Source organism: Triplophysa rosa, linkage group LG19 (assembly GCF_024868665.1).
Source record: "Triplophysa rosa linkage group LG19, Trosa_1v2, whole genome shotgun sequence".
Lineage (NCBI taxonomy): Eukaryota > Metazoa > Chordata > Actinopteri > Cypriniformes > Nemacheilidae > Triplophysa > Triplophysa rosa.
The window spans coordinates 19,710,810-19,726,941 of NC_079908.1; the positions used below are offsets into that span (position 1 = coordinate 19,710,810).

Genomic DNA, 16,132 nt, shown 5'->3' on the forward strand with positions numbered 1-16,132 from the left:
TTTAAAAAGACAATAAAGGTGAATGATTTTACAAACTGAAGAGTGTCAGTAAAAGTTGTGAATGTACATAAATGTTTATTTCCATCATTTACTAGCTGTAATCTGCCAAATCATGCTCATATCCCAAAAGAAAAAGTGCTTCTGTTGCAATAGTAATACTGCAGTTTGATCTCAGTTATTTAAAAAAAGCTGATGCACCGAAGCCCACCCCATCAGTACTCACGAAATATTCAACGTCTTTGGGGCCAAAAAACTTTCTTAACTTTCCTCTGGGTGGGTGGAGACTGGGAATGACTCTCAGGACTGATTATTTAGTTTACATAGTACCCCCGCAAACACGAAACTAGAGTTACATGTCCCATCCCATTATGTATTTAACATGAAGAATCAAATAAAGGATGGTTACTTGCCAAGTGGCTTCACCTTGTCCATTCAGTTTTGTGTGTAGTCAAATTAGCGGAGTGGTTCTTGAAACAATGCAAACCCTCTCTCTGAATATGGGTGTTGGTTCAGGTTGTTTTGACCAGTGTGACAACAATGAATGTGGGTTTACTCGTTTTACAGTCTTGAAAAGTGCCTATAAACTGCATTCAGACACATGAGCTCATAACTGTAGGATTATGACTTCTTGAAGAAACAATACTTGAGGACAACTGAATTCAAAGAGCAGAGAATCATGGAAACAAAGCCGTATGACGTCATCACATAAAAAGGTGCTCTAGTGACACTGAGTGGTGGCCACAGTCTATAACATCACCTCTATCGCATTTATTTCAAGCTTGCTGAATTTTACGGTCTACTGACTTGTACAGTGACAGTTGGACAATTTGGTATGTAACCTTGTTCGCACTGCATAACGCACAGTTATCAGCTTCATAAACATTACATTATTAATCCCATGAAAGTAGTTTTTGAACAGGTTGTTATATTTTTATTTTAACATATGTGAAAAAGTCTACATTTCTACGATGCTTTAGTGTTTCTCTATTTTAACAGCAAGTTCTCATTGCTCAGTCACACAATACGCTAAAAAAAGCAACACGCATCGTAAAATTTACAATTTAAGGTTCCCTTGCACAACAAGCCACAGATGTTTAAAGACCATCAAACTGCTTTGACGCCAGAGCATTACGCCATGACCAACTTAATAAGGCATGACACCTCAGCCAGACTAATTTTCTAATGCAAGTGCACATACAAACAATACACGATTCAAAATATGGGTTGTCGGGTTTATTCACACAGAATTTAAGTTAGCAACACAATTATAAATCATGTACAATGTGACATATCGCACAATAATCGGTGGTCATGTGACATGTTATCAGGGCTTGGAATTTCTAGAGTTTCTGTATATGTGCCCAGACCAATCCAGTTGGAAGATGGAACACAGCTGCTGCAGGACACAACAAAAGCCAGCGGCCGATTCAATGGGGTCACATTAGGAAAAGGATGATGGTAGAATGAAGATTCCAGCTTTAACAAAGCCAAGCTTTATTCCTCCACTTGCTCATAATTGTGTTTGATGTGTTTCCAAAGTTTCTAGGGAACATAAAAACCTGTTTAGGACACACAGCTTAGAACACTTAGAAATCATCACTGCTGTATGAATGACTTAATGGGCACTTAGTTGTGATGGCGCTGTACTGCTTCTTTACTTCTTTCACGTTATAGTATTATTAGTATAAATGTCATTATGATTCGTTTTCAAAATGATGCATCTGGTAATTAAAGTTAATTCTAAATTTGTAGAGTAGTAGTACTACTATGATACACATAAAGTGAGATGTCTTTAACGTTAACTAAAATGTTCAATTGCAATGAACATGTAAGTTAGCATTTATACCGTTACATGAAAATCTGCCCCTACAAAAGTAACGTTAATCAAGTATTATTACAACATTCGGTGTTGTGTATTTAGTGCAATTGCATTTGTTTCCTTCGTTAGAATCGTCTATAACATGCGGTACTATTATGTTTAAATACATGTTTTACATTGATGAACCAACTAAATACACTGAATGCTAGTTAGCTAGCAGGCTAAATCAAGGTCAGCCTATCGGTGGGTCAGGACAATCTCACCCGTATTTCAACTAAAAAGGTAACTCACCCCCGCATTTATGTTGTCAAATACTGCGTCTCCGGCCTGGTCAAACACCCTCTCGAAGAAAACAGCTCCCACCATGATGGTTATGGCGAAAGTTGACGTTCTTCTGAAGAGCAGATTGTAGACACTTCTTGCTAGCGCCATGATAGTCGATGGAGTCTTCCGGAAGATGATGAGGCGGGGCAAAGAGTTGTCTATCAAACCCTTTGACCAATTAGGTTAGTTCATTTAAGTTGTTTGATAAAGTATGGCAATATATTTTTAACGTTTATAAAAAATATATGCATTTATGGACAACTATTCAACCTTTGTAAAATTACAACTATACAAAGAAATATAAATGTAAAAATGTCACTAATATAGGTAAGGTATTCAATCCTTGAATGGGTTTTAAACGGAAATCACACCGCAGTTTACAAACCGAGTAGCGTTTTAATATTTGACAGATATGTGACATACATAATATATAATTTTAACAAAACTAATGTACGTTAAGCCTTATAAGTATGTAACGTTCAAGCAATGAATCAATTATGCTAATTAACCCCTCGTTAAGTGAAGAATAGAAGATGCCAGCACACCTCCTGCACGCATTTGGTTCAGTCTGTAACCCGGTAGATTTTCCCACGTGACCGACGCGACTTCCTTTCTTGTGGCAGCCATCGAACGAAATGGTGAGGAATTTACCGAAACTGAGCAATCTGAAACAATCCGGACTATTTAATATGTGAAACAATCACAAGAGTTAGTCTTAAATACACATTGAGGTGTGTGCTAATGTTTGTCCATAATATTTTTTAAGGATGACCTCAAAATAACGTTAAATTTGTATGATGAAATGTTCCACTCACGGTTGCTTGTAGCGCAGTGAAGTCCAGCAGCGGTCTGTGCTTTTAGCCTGTTAGCTTAGCACGTGAGTTTGTACTCTCAATTTGTGTATTATCTCACAAATTAAGCTAGTACGCAGATAAAGTGTACTCTAAGTCAATTAAAATTATGAAAGACGACCCGTTTAGACGCTCTCCCCTTTTAGTGCAATGTTTTATGTTTTAGTTGACATGTGACGGTTTAGACTCCAGGATGTTTATCTCATCTTTTCATGTTGCTATATAGGCGAGATATTGCTCTACATCTTGAACATGAATAGTTCACTTGCTGAAGCACTGTGTTTACGAGTGTGTATTGAATATAACTGCTTCTGTGTCTGTAGGCAAAGATAAAGGCCAGAGACCTGCGTGGAAAGAAAAAGGAGGAGCTGTTGAAACAGCTGGAGGATCTGAAGGTGGAACTGTCCCAACTCCGCGTTGCCAAGGTTACCGGTGGAGCTGCCTCCAAACTCTCGAAGATGTGAGTGCTGGGATGGTCTTTATGGTGTTTACCAGAGTACAGCATTATTGCAACATGTTGACTTGAATATATAATGATTTCCTTGCATGAATTGTGATCATCAATTTGATGATCAGTATGTGCCCATAGGGCCCCAGCAGGGCATGATAATAGTTCTCCAAATGATTAAGCTTAAATTACTTTATTGGTGTCATTGTATTCTGAGGTGGTGTGCAGTATTTCTATATTAAACCTCTTCTGTATGAATTTTCCTTATTAAAGGGAATGGGACTGTACCGATGTTTCTGTATTTTAACTGTTTTCTTAATTTAACTGACTAATAGGGCTGTCACGATTATTAAATCTATTATTGCACAACTCACAAGGGGTAGCTGTAGTGCCTGCACATTGCATATTTTGGTGTGTATATAGTCTAACTAAGTATGGTTATACTGGTAAAATGTACCACCACAACCATCAGTAAAAAAAAAAAAAAATTGGAAAGCATGTACCATAAAAATAACCTGCAGTACAATGTTTCAAAGCCGAATAAAAAATGTACAAGAATTAAATGTCAAAACCCAAAAATATACAATTAATGGTCAAAGCCCTAAAACGGACAATTAATCGTCATAATCGCAATGATTTATTAGAGAATTAATCGTCAGCCAAATGTCATAATCGTGACGCCCTAGACTAATTCTGGCGTAACAGCTGCATGTTTTTTTTGTGTTAAGTTTTTCTTTTTCTGTGCAGCCGAGTTGTCCGCAAGTCTATCGCCAGAGTTCTCACAGTTATCAACCAGACACAGAAGGAGAATCTGAGGAAGTTCTATAAGGTCAGTTTACCACACTTAAACATGCACACTGGAGATGAGGTTCAACAGTGATGCTGATGTTATTTGGCTTGTCAGTTTTAAAATGCATTGAGTAGGGATGTAACGATTCACTCAGCTCGCGATGCGATGCGAGTCACGATTCTGATCTCACGATGCGATTTAGTCACGATTTACTCACGATTTATTTTGAAAAAATGAGTTGAAACAAATTAGAAATGAACAACTTCCCTTGCATTATTTCTTAAATGCTTCACGTTTCTTTGTATTATAAAATAATGTTTTATTTCAAATAACAAAACTAAACTGCAATTTTATAACAAATTAATAATAGAAAAAGTCTCTTTAATATAAACAAACTAATACTGTATGTGCTTTTCTTGGATTTTTTTGCATTTAAGAAATATCAGCATCCATGTTTAGATTTGCAGTGAAAATAGCGGCCCCTGCTGTTCAAAAAATGTATCGCGATTCAGTTCAAGCCTCAACCGATTTGAATCGTTGCTCATTACAACCGATTTTCAACCGGCTCACGGTGAATCGTTACATCCCTAGCATTGAGTAGTTTTTTCCATTTGCTTTGGCCAATGATGCATTGAGCAGACATTGATGATAATTGTATTTTTTTCTGCAAGACTATAAACCCAACACTCCTCCTGACCTGGAGGGTAGTGTTAATGCTCTCTTGCTATAGAAATCTTGACTATCTGCAGCAGTGTCTTTTAATGATGTTTATCTGCTGTGGGTAGCTAACATTATTCATATACCTTGTGTTTTTTTATTAATTGTAGATGTTTGGACAAGTCTCAATTTCTGAATATACCTTTGTTGTGTGTTTTCTGTCATGTTTTGCTGCTAGTCTTTTTTGGCCTCCCTCTGATTCTTGATCTGCCAGTCCTGTGGATTCTGACACCTGTTATCTTTTTGTTTTCAGGGCAAAAAGTACAAGCCTTTGGACCTGAGGCCCAAGAAGACCCGCGCCATCCGTCGTCAGCTGACAAAGCATGAGGAGAGCCTGATGACCAAGAAGATGCAGAGGAGGTCTCGCCTCTACGCTCTTCGCAAATTCGCCATCAAGGCTTAAGCGGCTGTACTGTTTTTTCACTGAAAATAAACACCCCACCCTGGAGTTAAAATGCCTTCCGAGTCTATTGTCTATCATGAAACGTGTGAGTTGCGGAACTCTCAACTTTATTTATATACTCTCAACTTTATTTATATAGCGCTTTTTACTATTTTCATTGTTACAAAGCAGCTGTACATAAGACATATTGACTATAAGCAAAACAATTAAAGTTGTACCTGTAAAAACAAGAAAAAGGTGAAAACACAGAAGACCGACATACCCACATACAAAACACTCCACACACACACACTATGCACACGTACTAACACACATAGACATAGACACACACACACATTTACACAGACAAGTACGCGTACACACGCACAGTGAGAGCACACATTTAAGATGGAGAGAGAAGCACAGGTCAAATATAACACTATACATTCCTCTATGCAATATTAAGCAAAACTTTAAAATTCTAAAGCAGCCCCCCGGCCAGGCAGAAAACAGTATGCAAACGGTGGCGAGGAACCCAAAACTCTAATCCAGAAAAAACCTCAGGAGAACCCAGGCCCAACCAGGGGATTCCAGTTCCCCTCTGGCAAAAGCTGCTGCCTCTGCACAAGCTCCACAAAGCTTGCACAACGAGGCTAAATAAAAATAAATAAACTTACTAATAAGGTTAATTATAGATTTAAGATTATCATTAATAATCTAATAGCAATTGAAATTTTGTAGTGAAGACGTGTCAAGTCGCCGCATCTAATGCAGCCTAAACCCTCAGAGGATTTATATTATGGAAGAGTAGTGTATGCAAGATTAAAAAGATGCGTCTTTAGTCTAGATTTAAACTGACCGAGTGTGTCTGCCTCCCGGACAGTGCAGGGAAGACTATTCCAAAGTTTAGGCGTTAGATAGGAGAAGGATCTACCACCTGCACTTGATTTTGAAATTCTAGGTATTACCCAACTGACAGGACGCCTGAGAGCGTAATGCACGTGAAGGACTGTAATACAAGAGAAGTTCACTCAAGTACTGAGGAGTTAAACCATGTAGGGCTTTATAGGTAATAAGCAAGATTTTAAAGTTAATGCGATGCTTTATAGGTAACCAGTGCAAGGTTGACAGAACCGGGCTAGTATGTTCATACTTTTTTGTACGTGTAAGAACTCGAGCTGCCGGAACTCTGGTGAAGGATATGGCATATATAAAAACTGATCCTCTATCAATATTAATATCTGGGATTTTTTCAATCCAAATTTGCTATACATTAATATAACTTACACTTGTTAGTAACAGCTTTATCTCTAAAATGTCCATCTACAGTTAGTAACCTTTAAGGACAAAGAGATATAAGGGAAATAGGGCACTGATTTAAACATTTTGTTTCTAATATTTTTTCCATGTTTACTGACAATACTGGAAAATGTAGTTTTGCTGCACAAGTCTTCACAATAAATGAGTAGTTTCTGGCAACATTTATTTGTATAAATGTTTCATTCAAATTACACTGTACAGTCCACAAGCATAATTAACATATCATAGTCTTAAATAAAAAAAATAAACGCCCCGCCTCTGCCCAGTGAGGTTGCAGGGGCATTCATCTATCTATGGCCATTTTTTACTTTTCGTTTTAACTTTTGACAACATTCACCGGGTCTGTGCAAGACGTAGTATATAGCTCTTGTAATTATTTGAGTAAAACTTGGGTACAGCTCTTGTGCTGTTGGCTTTAGACACGAGTTACAGTGTGCTGAACTTTCATGTGTTCAGCTGGGCAGTAAGCCATCATCTTTATTGTCCTGTTCTCCGTGTAACCTCATCACTCCTCTATGTTCTTGTCTCTGTCCTCGTGTACATCCAGCTGGTCAGAGCCGCTGGTGAGAAGCTCCCCACCAGGGGTGAACACACACCCATATGCTGAGTCCTTATGACCCTAAAACACACACATATAATGTCCTTATACATGTATCGATAGCTTTTACAATAATATTACAGAAATGTTCACTTAAATATTCATACCTGTAACAATTTCAGACACTTTCCATTAGCCATGTCCCAGATCCTCACCTGATGGAGAAACATGTGAATGGTCAAGCATTTCTTCCATGGGTTGTGTGTTAGTGTGTCGGTGTGTGTTTATACCATATCACCCTCTGCGGTGGATGCTAAAACCAGCCCGTCTGCAGAGAAGGCCAGACTCCTGACCCATACACGCTCATGCCCTCCCAGCACATACAGACACGTGTGTTGCTGTGGCAACCACACACGCACTGTTCCGTCCCATGAACCCGAGGCCTAAAACACACAAAAATATTTAGATTTGAGTGTCACTGCATTGCATAGTGGAAAATATCAAATGTGCCATTTATTTTCAAGCAGAACTAGAGGATGCATTATGTTCTGAAAAGCATAGCTTTTTGGGCGATGTTACTTGAGATATTTTGTTACATAATTTTGACATTCATTCAAGGAAATAAACATTTGTCACACAACATCTATCACCATTATAATGCATTGCATAAAAATGTAATTTATTGAAAATGCTCTTGCACAGAAGTAAAAAAAATACTTGAATGAATCTGTACTGTTTGAGACTTGTTTATTCTGTAGCAAGTACCAAACCTCACCCTCAAACAATCTGCTTTAGTGTACTCACCAGGATCCCGGTGACAGAAAAACAAAGACAGGCCACATTTCCCAGGTGTCCCTGTAATGTCACAACCTCTTTATCATCACGTAGCTCCCACACTCTTACAGAACGATCCCAGGAACCTGTGGCCTGAAGTGAACCAACAGAGAAACAATCTGAACAGATCAAAACAAATGTTACAGTACACACACAGAGTGAGTCGTACCACCCGCTGTGAATCTGATGAGAATGCACTGCTCTGAACAGCTGCAGTGTGACCCCGCAAGTCCTGAACCATCTCGCCGGACTGAAACATCAAACAATGAAACACGCAAATATTATGCTATAAAAATACAGTAAAATCCTGACAGTGGTAAATCAGTTCTTGTGCTAAAAAGACACCTGTTACTACAAAACATCCAGTCAGAAATACCAAGCATCATCTATTTGTCATTAAAACAACAACATTCCTTTATGTATGTGTTTTGGGTCTTACAGTTGGATTTAAGGGGTTTTATTGGTTCCCAACCACCAACGGAACCTAACACATTACCAGTAAATATACAATTCCCAAGAATCATTCAATCCATTATAACTTCTGTGATCCCTGCTGAAAAAAACTATAGAATCCCAATAGAATCCATCATAGAAATTGCGAAAGGTTTCTATTAAAATACCACTAGCTTTTTCCATTAAAAACCATTTTCACACTTTTGTGTGTTTTGGCCATTATTCCAATAGGATTTAACATCCCAACTGATCCCAGTAGAATCCTTTACCAGTAGACACCAATAAAGTTGCAATACAATTCCCATTATAACTATTAAATCCATTAAGTAAACTATTGTGTTTTGGGCAGGGTTGAGACTTTGAATGAAGAAATGTACTCTTCTACTCTTGGGGGGAAAGGGATTGTTATCTTGCTGATTGTTTGCAGTTTTTCAAAGGGAAGACTTCATTGTAGATGTTTACTGTATAGTTTCTTTTACAATTGTAGTCGAAAGGCAGGTGTTTGGTTTTCACCTGAACGCTCCAGATCAGTGCCCTGGTGTCCCATCCACCTGACACCAACCACATGCCGTCTGGACTGAAGCTCACTGTCTCCACACTCCGGCTGTGAGCTGACATTATGTGCACGCATTCTGTGCTCCTGCCGTGCCAGATCCTGACTGTGCAGTCATGAGACGCGCTGGCGAACAACTGGCCATCCCTGGAGAAAACACACCACTTCACTGGACCTGGAAATGTATTGCAAAATTCTGTTGTTATGCATCCATTTGTACAGAGAGACAATAGAATAGAATAGAATAGAATAGAATAGAATAGAATTCACCTGCATTTGATTTATTTCATTCTGCTCACCTGTATGTCCGCTAACGGTGTGCAGGAGTTTGCTGCTTTTGGCGTCCCACAGGTACAACCTGCCATCATCACAGCAGGTGAGCAGAATCTGACAGTCATGCGAGAACGCGCAGCAGTTCACCTGACACAGATGAGAAAATGTTTGTTAATAAAATGCAAAAAAACCTGAATCTATGATTGGTCGAGCGCCTGCGTTTGAAGCCGCACACCGCGCATAACATCAGTGTTACTGCGTTTGTGTTGCTTGGCGACCACTTCCGAAGAACGACATTGCTTGGCGGAAGAATAATATGTTTATCGTGAAAATCAATACATTTTTGTTACCTTATTTTATGTAACCTTACCAGGTATGTTTCATAAAAGCAATACGCCCTGCGAAGCCTTGGTTTATAGTGAATTTGCAACACCTCAAGATTTAAGGGGATTTGGCAAACTAAATCACGGCTTGTTGGGGATTATTGAATTGTTCAGGAATATAAAAAACAGTCACAAACACATAAATACGTCTCTGAAATATTTGAAAAATAGAATATAACTATTAGACGCAATTGAAAAGTTTACCAACCTCTCCTTTGTGTCTGGACAAATATCTAATGTTGGAAATGCTGAACTCTTCCGAGCGACGGTGCCACATGCCTTCTTACGCGCGTCCAAGATACATTTTAACAATGTCTGATAGTGTTAAAAATAAGTAAACTCGACTAAATATAATGTGCACTTTATAGTAGATGCATAGTCGCAATGGTTAGAGTTGCAGCTCAGTTTGTTTGCGTTGGGAGTGTTACTGTATCCAGAGCGACGGGTCTCTTGAGTGACCTCTGCATGTGGTTTAGTTATTTGGAGACTCGTTAACTTGAAAGAGCTCAGTTTAAGTGCTCACCAGCCAGTACGCTTTTTAAGCACTGAAACCCGTTTCCTTTATGGGGAAAGAGCTAACTCACTTGATGTGAAGGATCATACCGTGCATTCCTACAATACTAAAATGTTATCTGATTTATTAACCTTTATTTAAATTATTTTTTATTTTACAATTCATTTCATTGCTTTTAATCATCCTTAATCATTCATTCATTCATTTGCACAGTAAGAAACTTTAAAACTATACTGAAATTTACAGTAGGATAATCATTTTACTTAGTTTACAGAGGAATAGACAAATGTGTAATATTTAAAGTCTTCAATAATAATAGTTGATAAAAATAAGAAATAATATGCTTATAATATGTACCTTTCCTGTTTTTCATGTTATTTTTGATCATGTTATTTTAGGTAAAAATAAACACTTCGATGAGATCTGATGCATCCACGGTGTCCATTTTCGTTCACCCCACCACAATTTTTATTTTATATAAAAAAGGATCATTACAGTTCTTGTACTTAAACAATTAAAGAACACTGTACAATAACATGTTCCCATATTTTAAATGCCAGGAAATGGTTTTAACTGTACACGTTGACCTTCTTAAGTATGAGGATTGCAAGTTACACACAATAATGTTACTGCACAGTATAAGTTCAGTACTAAATAGTTTATGCACGTGTACCCTGAGGCTGTGACCCTTCAGAAATAAATATCTTTTCCCGTAAAAAAATGTAAGCCATGCCTCAGGCCCTGATTCTCCATGCCCGAAACGAAAAACATCTGAAAGGCATCTGCGTTCCAGAGTGACTGACGCAACAGTCTCCAGGTTTTCTTTCTTAGATGTTTGTTAAACTTGAGCTTCACACAGTTATTTCACAGCTGTTGATGAATGTTAGTTGTTTAAACATGTCCACATTTCTAAGAAGCAATGACATTTTCACCTTTGCAAAATTGTGCCTCCTGCGGTTTGAGCACATGTCATCACTGCTTAGACATGAGTCTAATATAACTTAATAAATTCCATGCTTTAATTTTAAGGATACAGAGGAAGTGAAACGTTCAAAATGAAATGACGAGCATTGGTGATATATTTAAATAGTGTTTGTGTGTGTGGACAGATATGTGGAGGCGTAAGCATGCTTGTGCTTGGAGACTTTAGTAAGCAAGTACTGACCTTCCATTCATCCCTTTCTCACGCTCTATTCTCATTTCACAGACAAATAAAATACATCAGTATGTTGATGGAAGTTGATGGAAGTCCTTTGGTCTCTTGGTGGAGAGGAAAGACCAGACACTGCATGTCACCTGCATACTCGTGTTATCTCTGACAGACAGCCATTTCCTTTACATTCGTGTGAATCATACATGAACACAAAATCATGGAAGTGAGACAACACTTTGGAGAAGAAGACAGTCTAAAAAAGTTGATTATGAGCTATATGTACTTCTGATCATGTTTAAGTGGCTTTGGATAAAATAAATAGTAGTAAATTGATAAGCATAATGTAAACTTGTAAAACCAAATGCAGGGTTTAAAAAGTTTCCACTTTTTTAGTTGGTGAAAAAGCTTTCAATTGTGTTTTTAGACAAAACTTTTGTAAAGTGTTTGAAAAATAGCAACTATACTATAACTATTACTAACAAAAACAAGACCCGCACATCCGTGGCCACAGTTTTGTTATTCGTTTTGTTACTCTCATATTCTAAAACTGCAGTTACTAAAACGGCACCAGATGATGTCATCGCCACGGAACGACTCAGCTTGTATCGGATGTGCGTGTGTGATGTCGAGATCGAGAGAGAGAGAGAGAGAGAGAGAGATGCAGTCACAGCGCATGTGTTGCGTTTCTACTCATTCGCATTCCAGACACGCAGACAAACAGCGCCGTGATTAATCCGCTCGTTTTCAAGACTAAACCTGAAGTGTTTTTAACTATGGGCAAGATTTTTCTCTTCGTTTTGATCACTTTACTTCTTCTACATGCGGCACAAGCTAAAGGTAAGAAAATGGATTTAAGTTTTCGTTCTTAAACTGTGTTTAGCATATTTCTAGCTCCATGTTTATAGTTACATAAAAAGTCCAAAGCAAACAAATTACGTTTGTTACGTAAAAGCATTTCCTTTTTGTAAACTGTTTTTTTTTACTGAAATCAAAGAAAATAGACGAGAATAAACTATAATAATATTGCAACAACAAGGCCTACATTTATTTTAAATTTTGATCATTGATAGCAAATAATGAACCTTCCACATTTATTCAAATTATTTAAGTGAATTAAGAAGAGTATGCTCTCTCTCTCTCTCTCTCTCTCTCTCTCTCTCTCTCTCTCTCTCTCTCTTTCTCTCTCTCTCTGTGTGTGTGTGCGTACAGTATGTGTTTGTCTAAGTTTAACCCATCTTTAAAAAAATTGATGGGTATATAAAAATATATTGGCAATTTTTTCTTATTATTTCATCCAAATGATCCATAAAAAATGTGCCCAGTCTTTGAACACCCAAAGTCATTTTTTGTGATTGGCTATTTTCTACATTAAATCATTTAACATAATGTAAAGTTCATTCTGTGAAAATATAACCTTTTTATATCTTTAATACTGACAAAGATGGAAATAGTGCAATTAGTGGTTGAATGGTTGAAATCAAAACTTCAGATTAAAAGATTAAATTTATAAGAAACATTTCAGTCAAGCGTTTCACAACTTCTGAACGGTTTTGAAAATTATTTCTAAACTTTTATTTGTTTTTTGACCACCTGCAGAAAAGCGGACCCGGAAGGCCAAGCGCAACGCCACCAATTTCGCCAGCCCGAGGACCTTCCAAGGAGATGCTATTCCAGTTAACATAGGCCTTCCTGGGAACCGAACACAACCACATACACGTGTCCTGTCCCCTGTCACGGATGCTGTAGAAATGGAGTTACGTAGCAACAACACAGCGGCCTACCTCAGAGGCCCTCTGAGCAAGTGGTTCATCCCAACCGTCTACATCATAGCCATCATCGTTGGGATTCCCGCCAATATCGCCATTTTGTTTGCTGTTGGAGCCAAAGTGAGGATGGTTTCATCTGCCATTTTGTACTGTAGTTTAGCCGTGTCTGACCTGCTGCTGTTACTTAGTCTCTTGCTGAAGGCACATTATCACCTCAACGGCAACCATTGGATATTCGGCGAAACCACCTGTCGCATCACTACCGCATGTTTCTATGGCAACCTCTACTGCTCAGCATATACGCTAGCTTGTATTAGCATTAAGCGCTACATGGCAGTGGTTCACCCCTTCCTCTATAAGAGCCTGCCGAAGCGCTCGTTCAGCTCATGGTGCTGCTTGACCATTTGGGTTATATTCATTATGGCCATTTTGCCAGAGCTCCTGGTCAAACAGAGCTACCGCATCGCACATCTCGAAATCGTCACGTGCCATGATGTGCTTCCGGCCAACTTATCCATGGCCTATCAATGGCTCATTTACTATAATCTTGGCCTCACCTGTGTTGGCTTCTTTCTGCCCCTGGTGTTGACGGTGACGTGTTACACTTCTATCGTCTGGCACCTCAATCGCTCGCACCGGGACTGGGCCCTCTACATCAGAGCCAGCACTTTTAACTTCGTCATCTTCCTCGTTTGCTTCGGCCCGAGCAGCTGCTTTCATTTTGTGCATTATGTGCTGCTCTCCACCAGCACTACTGAGAGTTTCTACATGTACTTCAGCGTGACCGTGTGCCTGTGTTGTCTACATTGTGCTCTGGATCCGTTTCTGTTCGTTCTCATGTCCAGGACCGTCGGAACCAAACGCTACTTCCTTGCATGGAAAGGACAGGCTTATAGTATTTCTTCCTAAAGTCTCATTGATTGCATTTGTGTAAAAGACATCATATTTTATGTAGAATAATGTGCACTTATGAATCATGCACGATTGTGTATCAATACACAAAGAAAGTAAATTGTGTCAATTTTGATTTCATGTTGACCTTAAAGCCACAATTCTTAACGTTTTGGTTAAAAATTAACAAAAAGTTCTCCAACTGTTAGCTCATTATAAAGATTTATTAAGTTTGAGTTGTCAGTACAATTCTGCAGGAGATGTCCGATTGACATCATTTGATATTAACTTTGATATTTGAAGTACACAGCAAAATCTCCAGGGTCAAATTAAAGGTCAAAGGTGAAATTAACTCTCACAGTGTATATAATAGACACTTTGAGAGTGTGGATTATATACACTGTGAGTGTTCATTTTTCAACACTGGCAATTTTACTGTGTATGTGAAGTAAAATCAAGTAATCTTGATTTTGAACTTTGTTCTTGATAGGGGTTCTTATTCAAAGGCACAAGGAGGACTTATATTTTTTGTTCCAGCCAATCGGATTGGACAGAACCAGCACCCTTTATACTGAATACAAACGGAGAGACATTTAAATGAAAGGGGTGTAATAAACTGCCTGGACTGTGTTCAGAATGTGTGTGTGTCTGTCTGTTTGTGAATAGGAAAGTGTTATGTAAAGCCTTGTTGGCAAAGGCAAAGCTTTGCTGTGTTTTTTCATAGAAAATCTTAACGCTTTATGATAATCACTATATGTTAACCTTAAAACACAGAATGAATATAGTCAATAAAGCGAATAATAAAGCAAACGTTTCTGTTTTTTATTTTCTGGTTTCATGGATTAATTTGATGCAAATGAACTTTTATGTGTTACATTAATTATGGTGCCTCTGACTAAAGCCTGCTACAGACTGTGCGATTTCAGCGATCTTATAATATCATGACAGGTCACACTGTGCGACATGGATCTTATAAACTTGGGAACGACATGTATGTACACTGTACGATGATCTGTACTGAATCTTAGGCTACGGCGCAAGTTAGAAAACGTCATCAGCGTGCGCAAATTGTAAACAAACACAGCAACATGAATCACACTTTGGCAGCTGTGCTTTTCATGTGTGCTGGAAAATAAAATAAAATATTTCCGCCTCCATGGCATTTAACTTTTTATTACCATGTTGATCAATTAAACATTTCTTTTGTAACTAATGTCTAACAAATTCTTTCTCTCTTTCACCTTGCCTCATAGCTAGATGTGAACTATATTTTAGATTAGATTAGATTAGATTCAACTTTATTGTCATTACACATGTACAAGTACAAGGCAACGAAATGTAGTTTAGGTCTAACCAGAAGTGCAATAAGCAAGTGCAGGATATACAGTTGTGCATAAATACATAAATACAGGATAAAGCAAAATATATCTCATATATTATATGTAAAAGCCACAGTACAACTATAGCCATAAAGAAATGCTGAGTTGAGACTGATTCATATTTGATATTTTCATATGTTCCTTCTTTTGCTTCCTTTGTTGGTCTTTTTATATGGCTATTTTGTTGTTTTAACTGGAATATAGATGTCTCAGTGTGCCAATAAAGCTGGAGGTTTGATCAGGAACATGTTTACTGTTAAAAACAGGGCATGTGAGGATGCCTGGACAGTTCAAGAGAAGTGAAAAGAGAAAAGATATATTTGTTGTGTGTCAAAAAAATGGTCTATCGTTGACCTGTTTCTCTTTGATGTATCAGAGGCCTAAAGAACGATGTCCATAGCTGATGGAAAGTGAAGTTATTCTGCAAATTGAAAATATAGAAAAGCTATATAGACTTTGCCTGGTGAAGTAGGTTTAAGGTTATGCATAACATAAATGCAGGTGATGCTAAATGAATGGATAGAAATATGGAATATATATAAAAATGGATATATAAGATTTATTTAACGTGTTATTCAAATGTGCCATAAAATGTAAAAACAATAATTAGAACCTTGGAATGCAGAATAAGAGGAGGGCAAGGAAAAATAAATCCATACAATATATCAGAGTGTGCTGTAATATACTGTCAAGTGATGCTGAAAATATAAACAATAAAAATGCAAAGATTATACAAAATGATTA

At 37.9% G+C, this 16,132-nt stretch overlaps 4 protein-coding genes across 4 annotated transcripts; 2 read left to right on the forward strand and 2 right to left on the reverse strand.

Annotated features, from left to right (window-relative positions):
- Window positions 1-938: 938 nt before the first annotated feature.
- LOC130570634 (cytochrome b-c1 complex subunit 9) lies at window positions 939-2,278 on the reverse strand. Its single transcript, XM_057360997.1, has 2 exons — window positions 2,111-2,278; window positions 939-1,542 (listed from the first exon to the last, which is right to left on the reverse strand). The coding sequence occupies exons 1-2, from the start codon at window positions 2,249-2,251 to the stop codon at window positions 1,495-1,497; spliced, it is 189 nt and encodes a 62-aa protein (XP_057216980.1). The 5' UTR covers window positions 2,252-2,278; the 3' UTR covers window positions 939-1,494.
- Window positions 2,279-2,672: 394 nt separating this feature from the next.
- Window positions 2,673-5,407, forward strand: rpl35 (ribosomal protein L35). Its single transcript, XM_057360996.1, has 4 exons — window positions 2,673-2,781; window positions 3,318-3,454; window positions 4,190-4,271; window positions 5,203-5,407. Exons 1-4 carry the CDS (start codon window positions 2,779-2,781, stop codon window positions 5,350-5,352), a joined length of 372 nt encoding a protein of 123 aa, XP_057216979.1. The 5' UTR covers window positions 2,673-2,778; the 3' UTR covers window positions 5,353-5,407.
- Window positions 5,408-5,529: 122 nt separating this feature from the next.
- wdr38 (WD repeat domain 38) lies at window positions 5,530-10,094 on the reverse strand. Its single transcript, XM_057360995.1, has 8 exons — window positions 9,894-10,094; window positions 9,329-9,449; window positions 8,990-9,204; window positions 8,193-8,273; window positions 7,994-8,116; window positions 7,480-7,632; window positions 7,357-7,404; window positions 5,530-7,270 (listed from the first exon to the last, which is right to left on the reverse strand). Exons 1-8 carry the CDS (start codon window positions 9,960-9,962, stop codon window positions 7,157-7,159), a joined length of 924 nt encoding a protein of 307 aa, XP_057216978.1. The 5' UTR covers window positions 9,963-10,094; the 3' UTR covers window positions 5,530-7,156.
- Window positions 10,095-12,021: 1,927 nt separating this feature from the next.
- LOC130570247 (proteinase-activated receptor 3) lies at window positions 12,022-15,219 on the forward strand. The gene is made up of 2 exons (XM_057360465.1): window positions 12,022-12,189; window positions 12,949-15,219. The coding sequence occupies exons 1-2, from the start codon at window positions 12,126-12,128 to the stop codon at window positions 14,025-14,027; spliced, it is 1,143 nt and encodes a 380-aa protein (XP_057216448.1). The 5' UTR covers window positions 12,022-12,125; the 3' UTR covers window positions 14,028-15,219.
- Window positions 15,220-16,132: the final 913 nt, after the last annotated feature.

Coding starts and splice junctions, on each gene's coding strand:
- wdr38 (XM_057360995.1), bottom strand. CDS start 9,962: ATGTGGCACCGTCGCTCGGAAGAGTTCAGCATTTCCAACATTAGATAT. Junction 9,205..9,328: donor CACCGTTAGCGGACATACAG/GTGAGCAGAATG, acceptor ATACATTTCCAG/GTCCAGTGAAGTGGTGTGTT. Junction 8,117..8,192: donor CATCAGATTCACAGCGGGTG/GTACGACTCACT, acceptor GGTTCACTTCAG/GCCACAGGTTCCTGGGATCG.
- rpl35 (XM_057360996.1), top strand. Junction 3,455..4,189: donor GCCTCCAAACTCTCGAAGAT/GTGAGTGCTGGG, acceptor TTTTCTGTGCAG/CCGAGTTGTCCGCAAGTCTA. Junction 4,272..5,202: donor ATCTGAGGAAGTTCTATAAG/GTCAGTTTACCA, acceptor TTTTGTTTTCAG/GGCAAAAAGTACAAGCCTTT.
- LOC130570634 (XM_057360997.1), bottom strand. CDS start 2,251: ATGGCGCTAGCAAGAAGTGTCTACAATCTGCTCTTCAGAAGAACGTCA. Junction 1,543..2,110: donor TTGACAACATAAATGCGGGG/GTGAGTTACCTT, acceptor TATGTTCCCTAG/AAACTTTGGAAACACATCAA.
- LOC130570247 (XM_057360465.1), top strand. CDS start 12,126: ATGGGCAAGATTTTTCTCTTCGTTTTGATCACTTTACTTCTTCTACAT. Junction 12,190..12,948: donor ACATGCGGCACAAGCTAAAG/GTAAGAAAATGG, acceptor GACCACCTGCAG/AAAAGCGGACCCGGAAGGCC.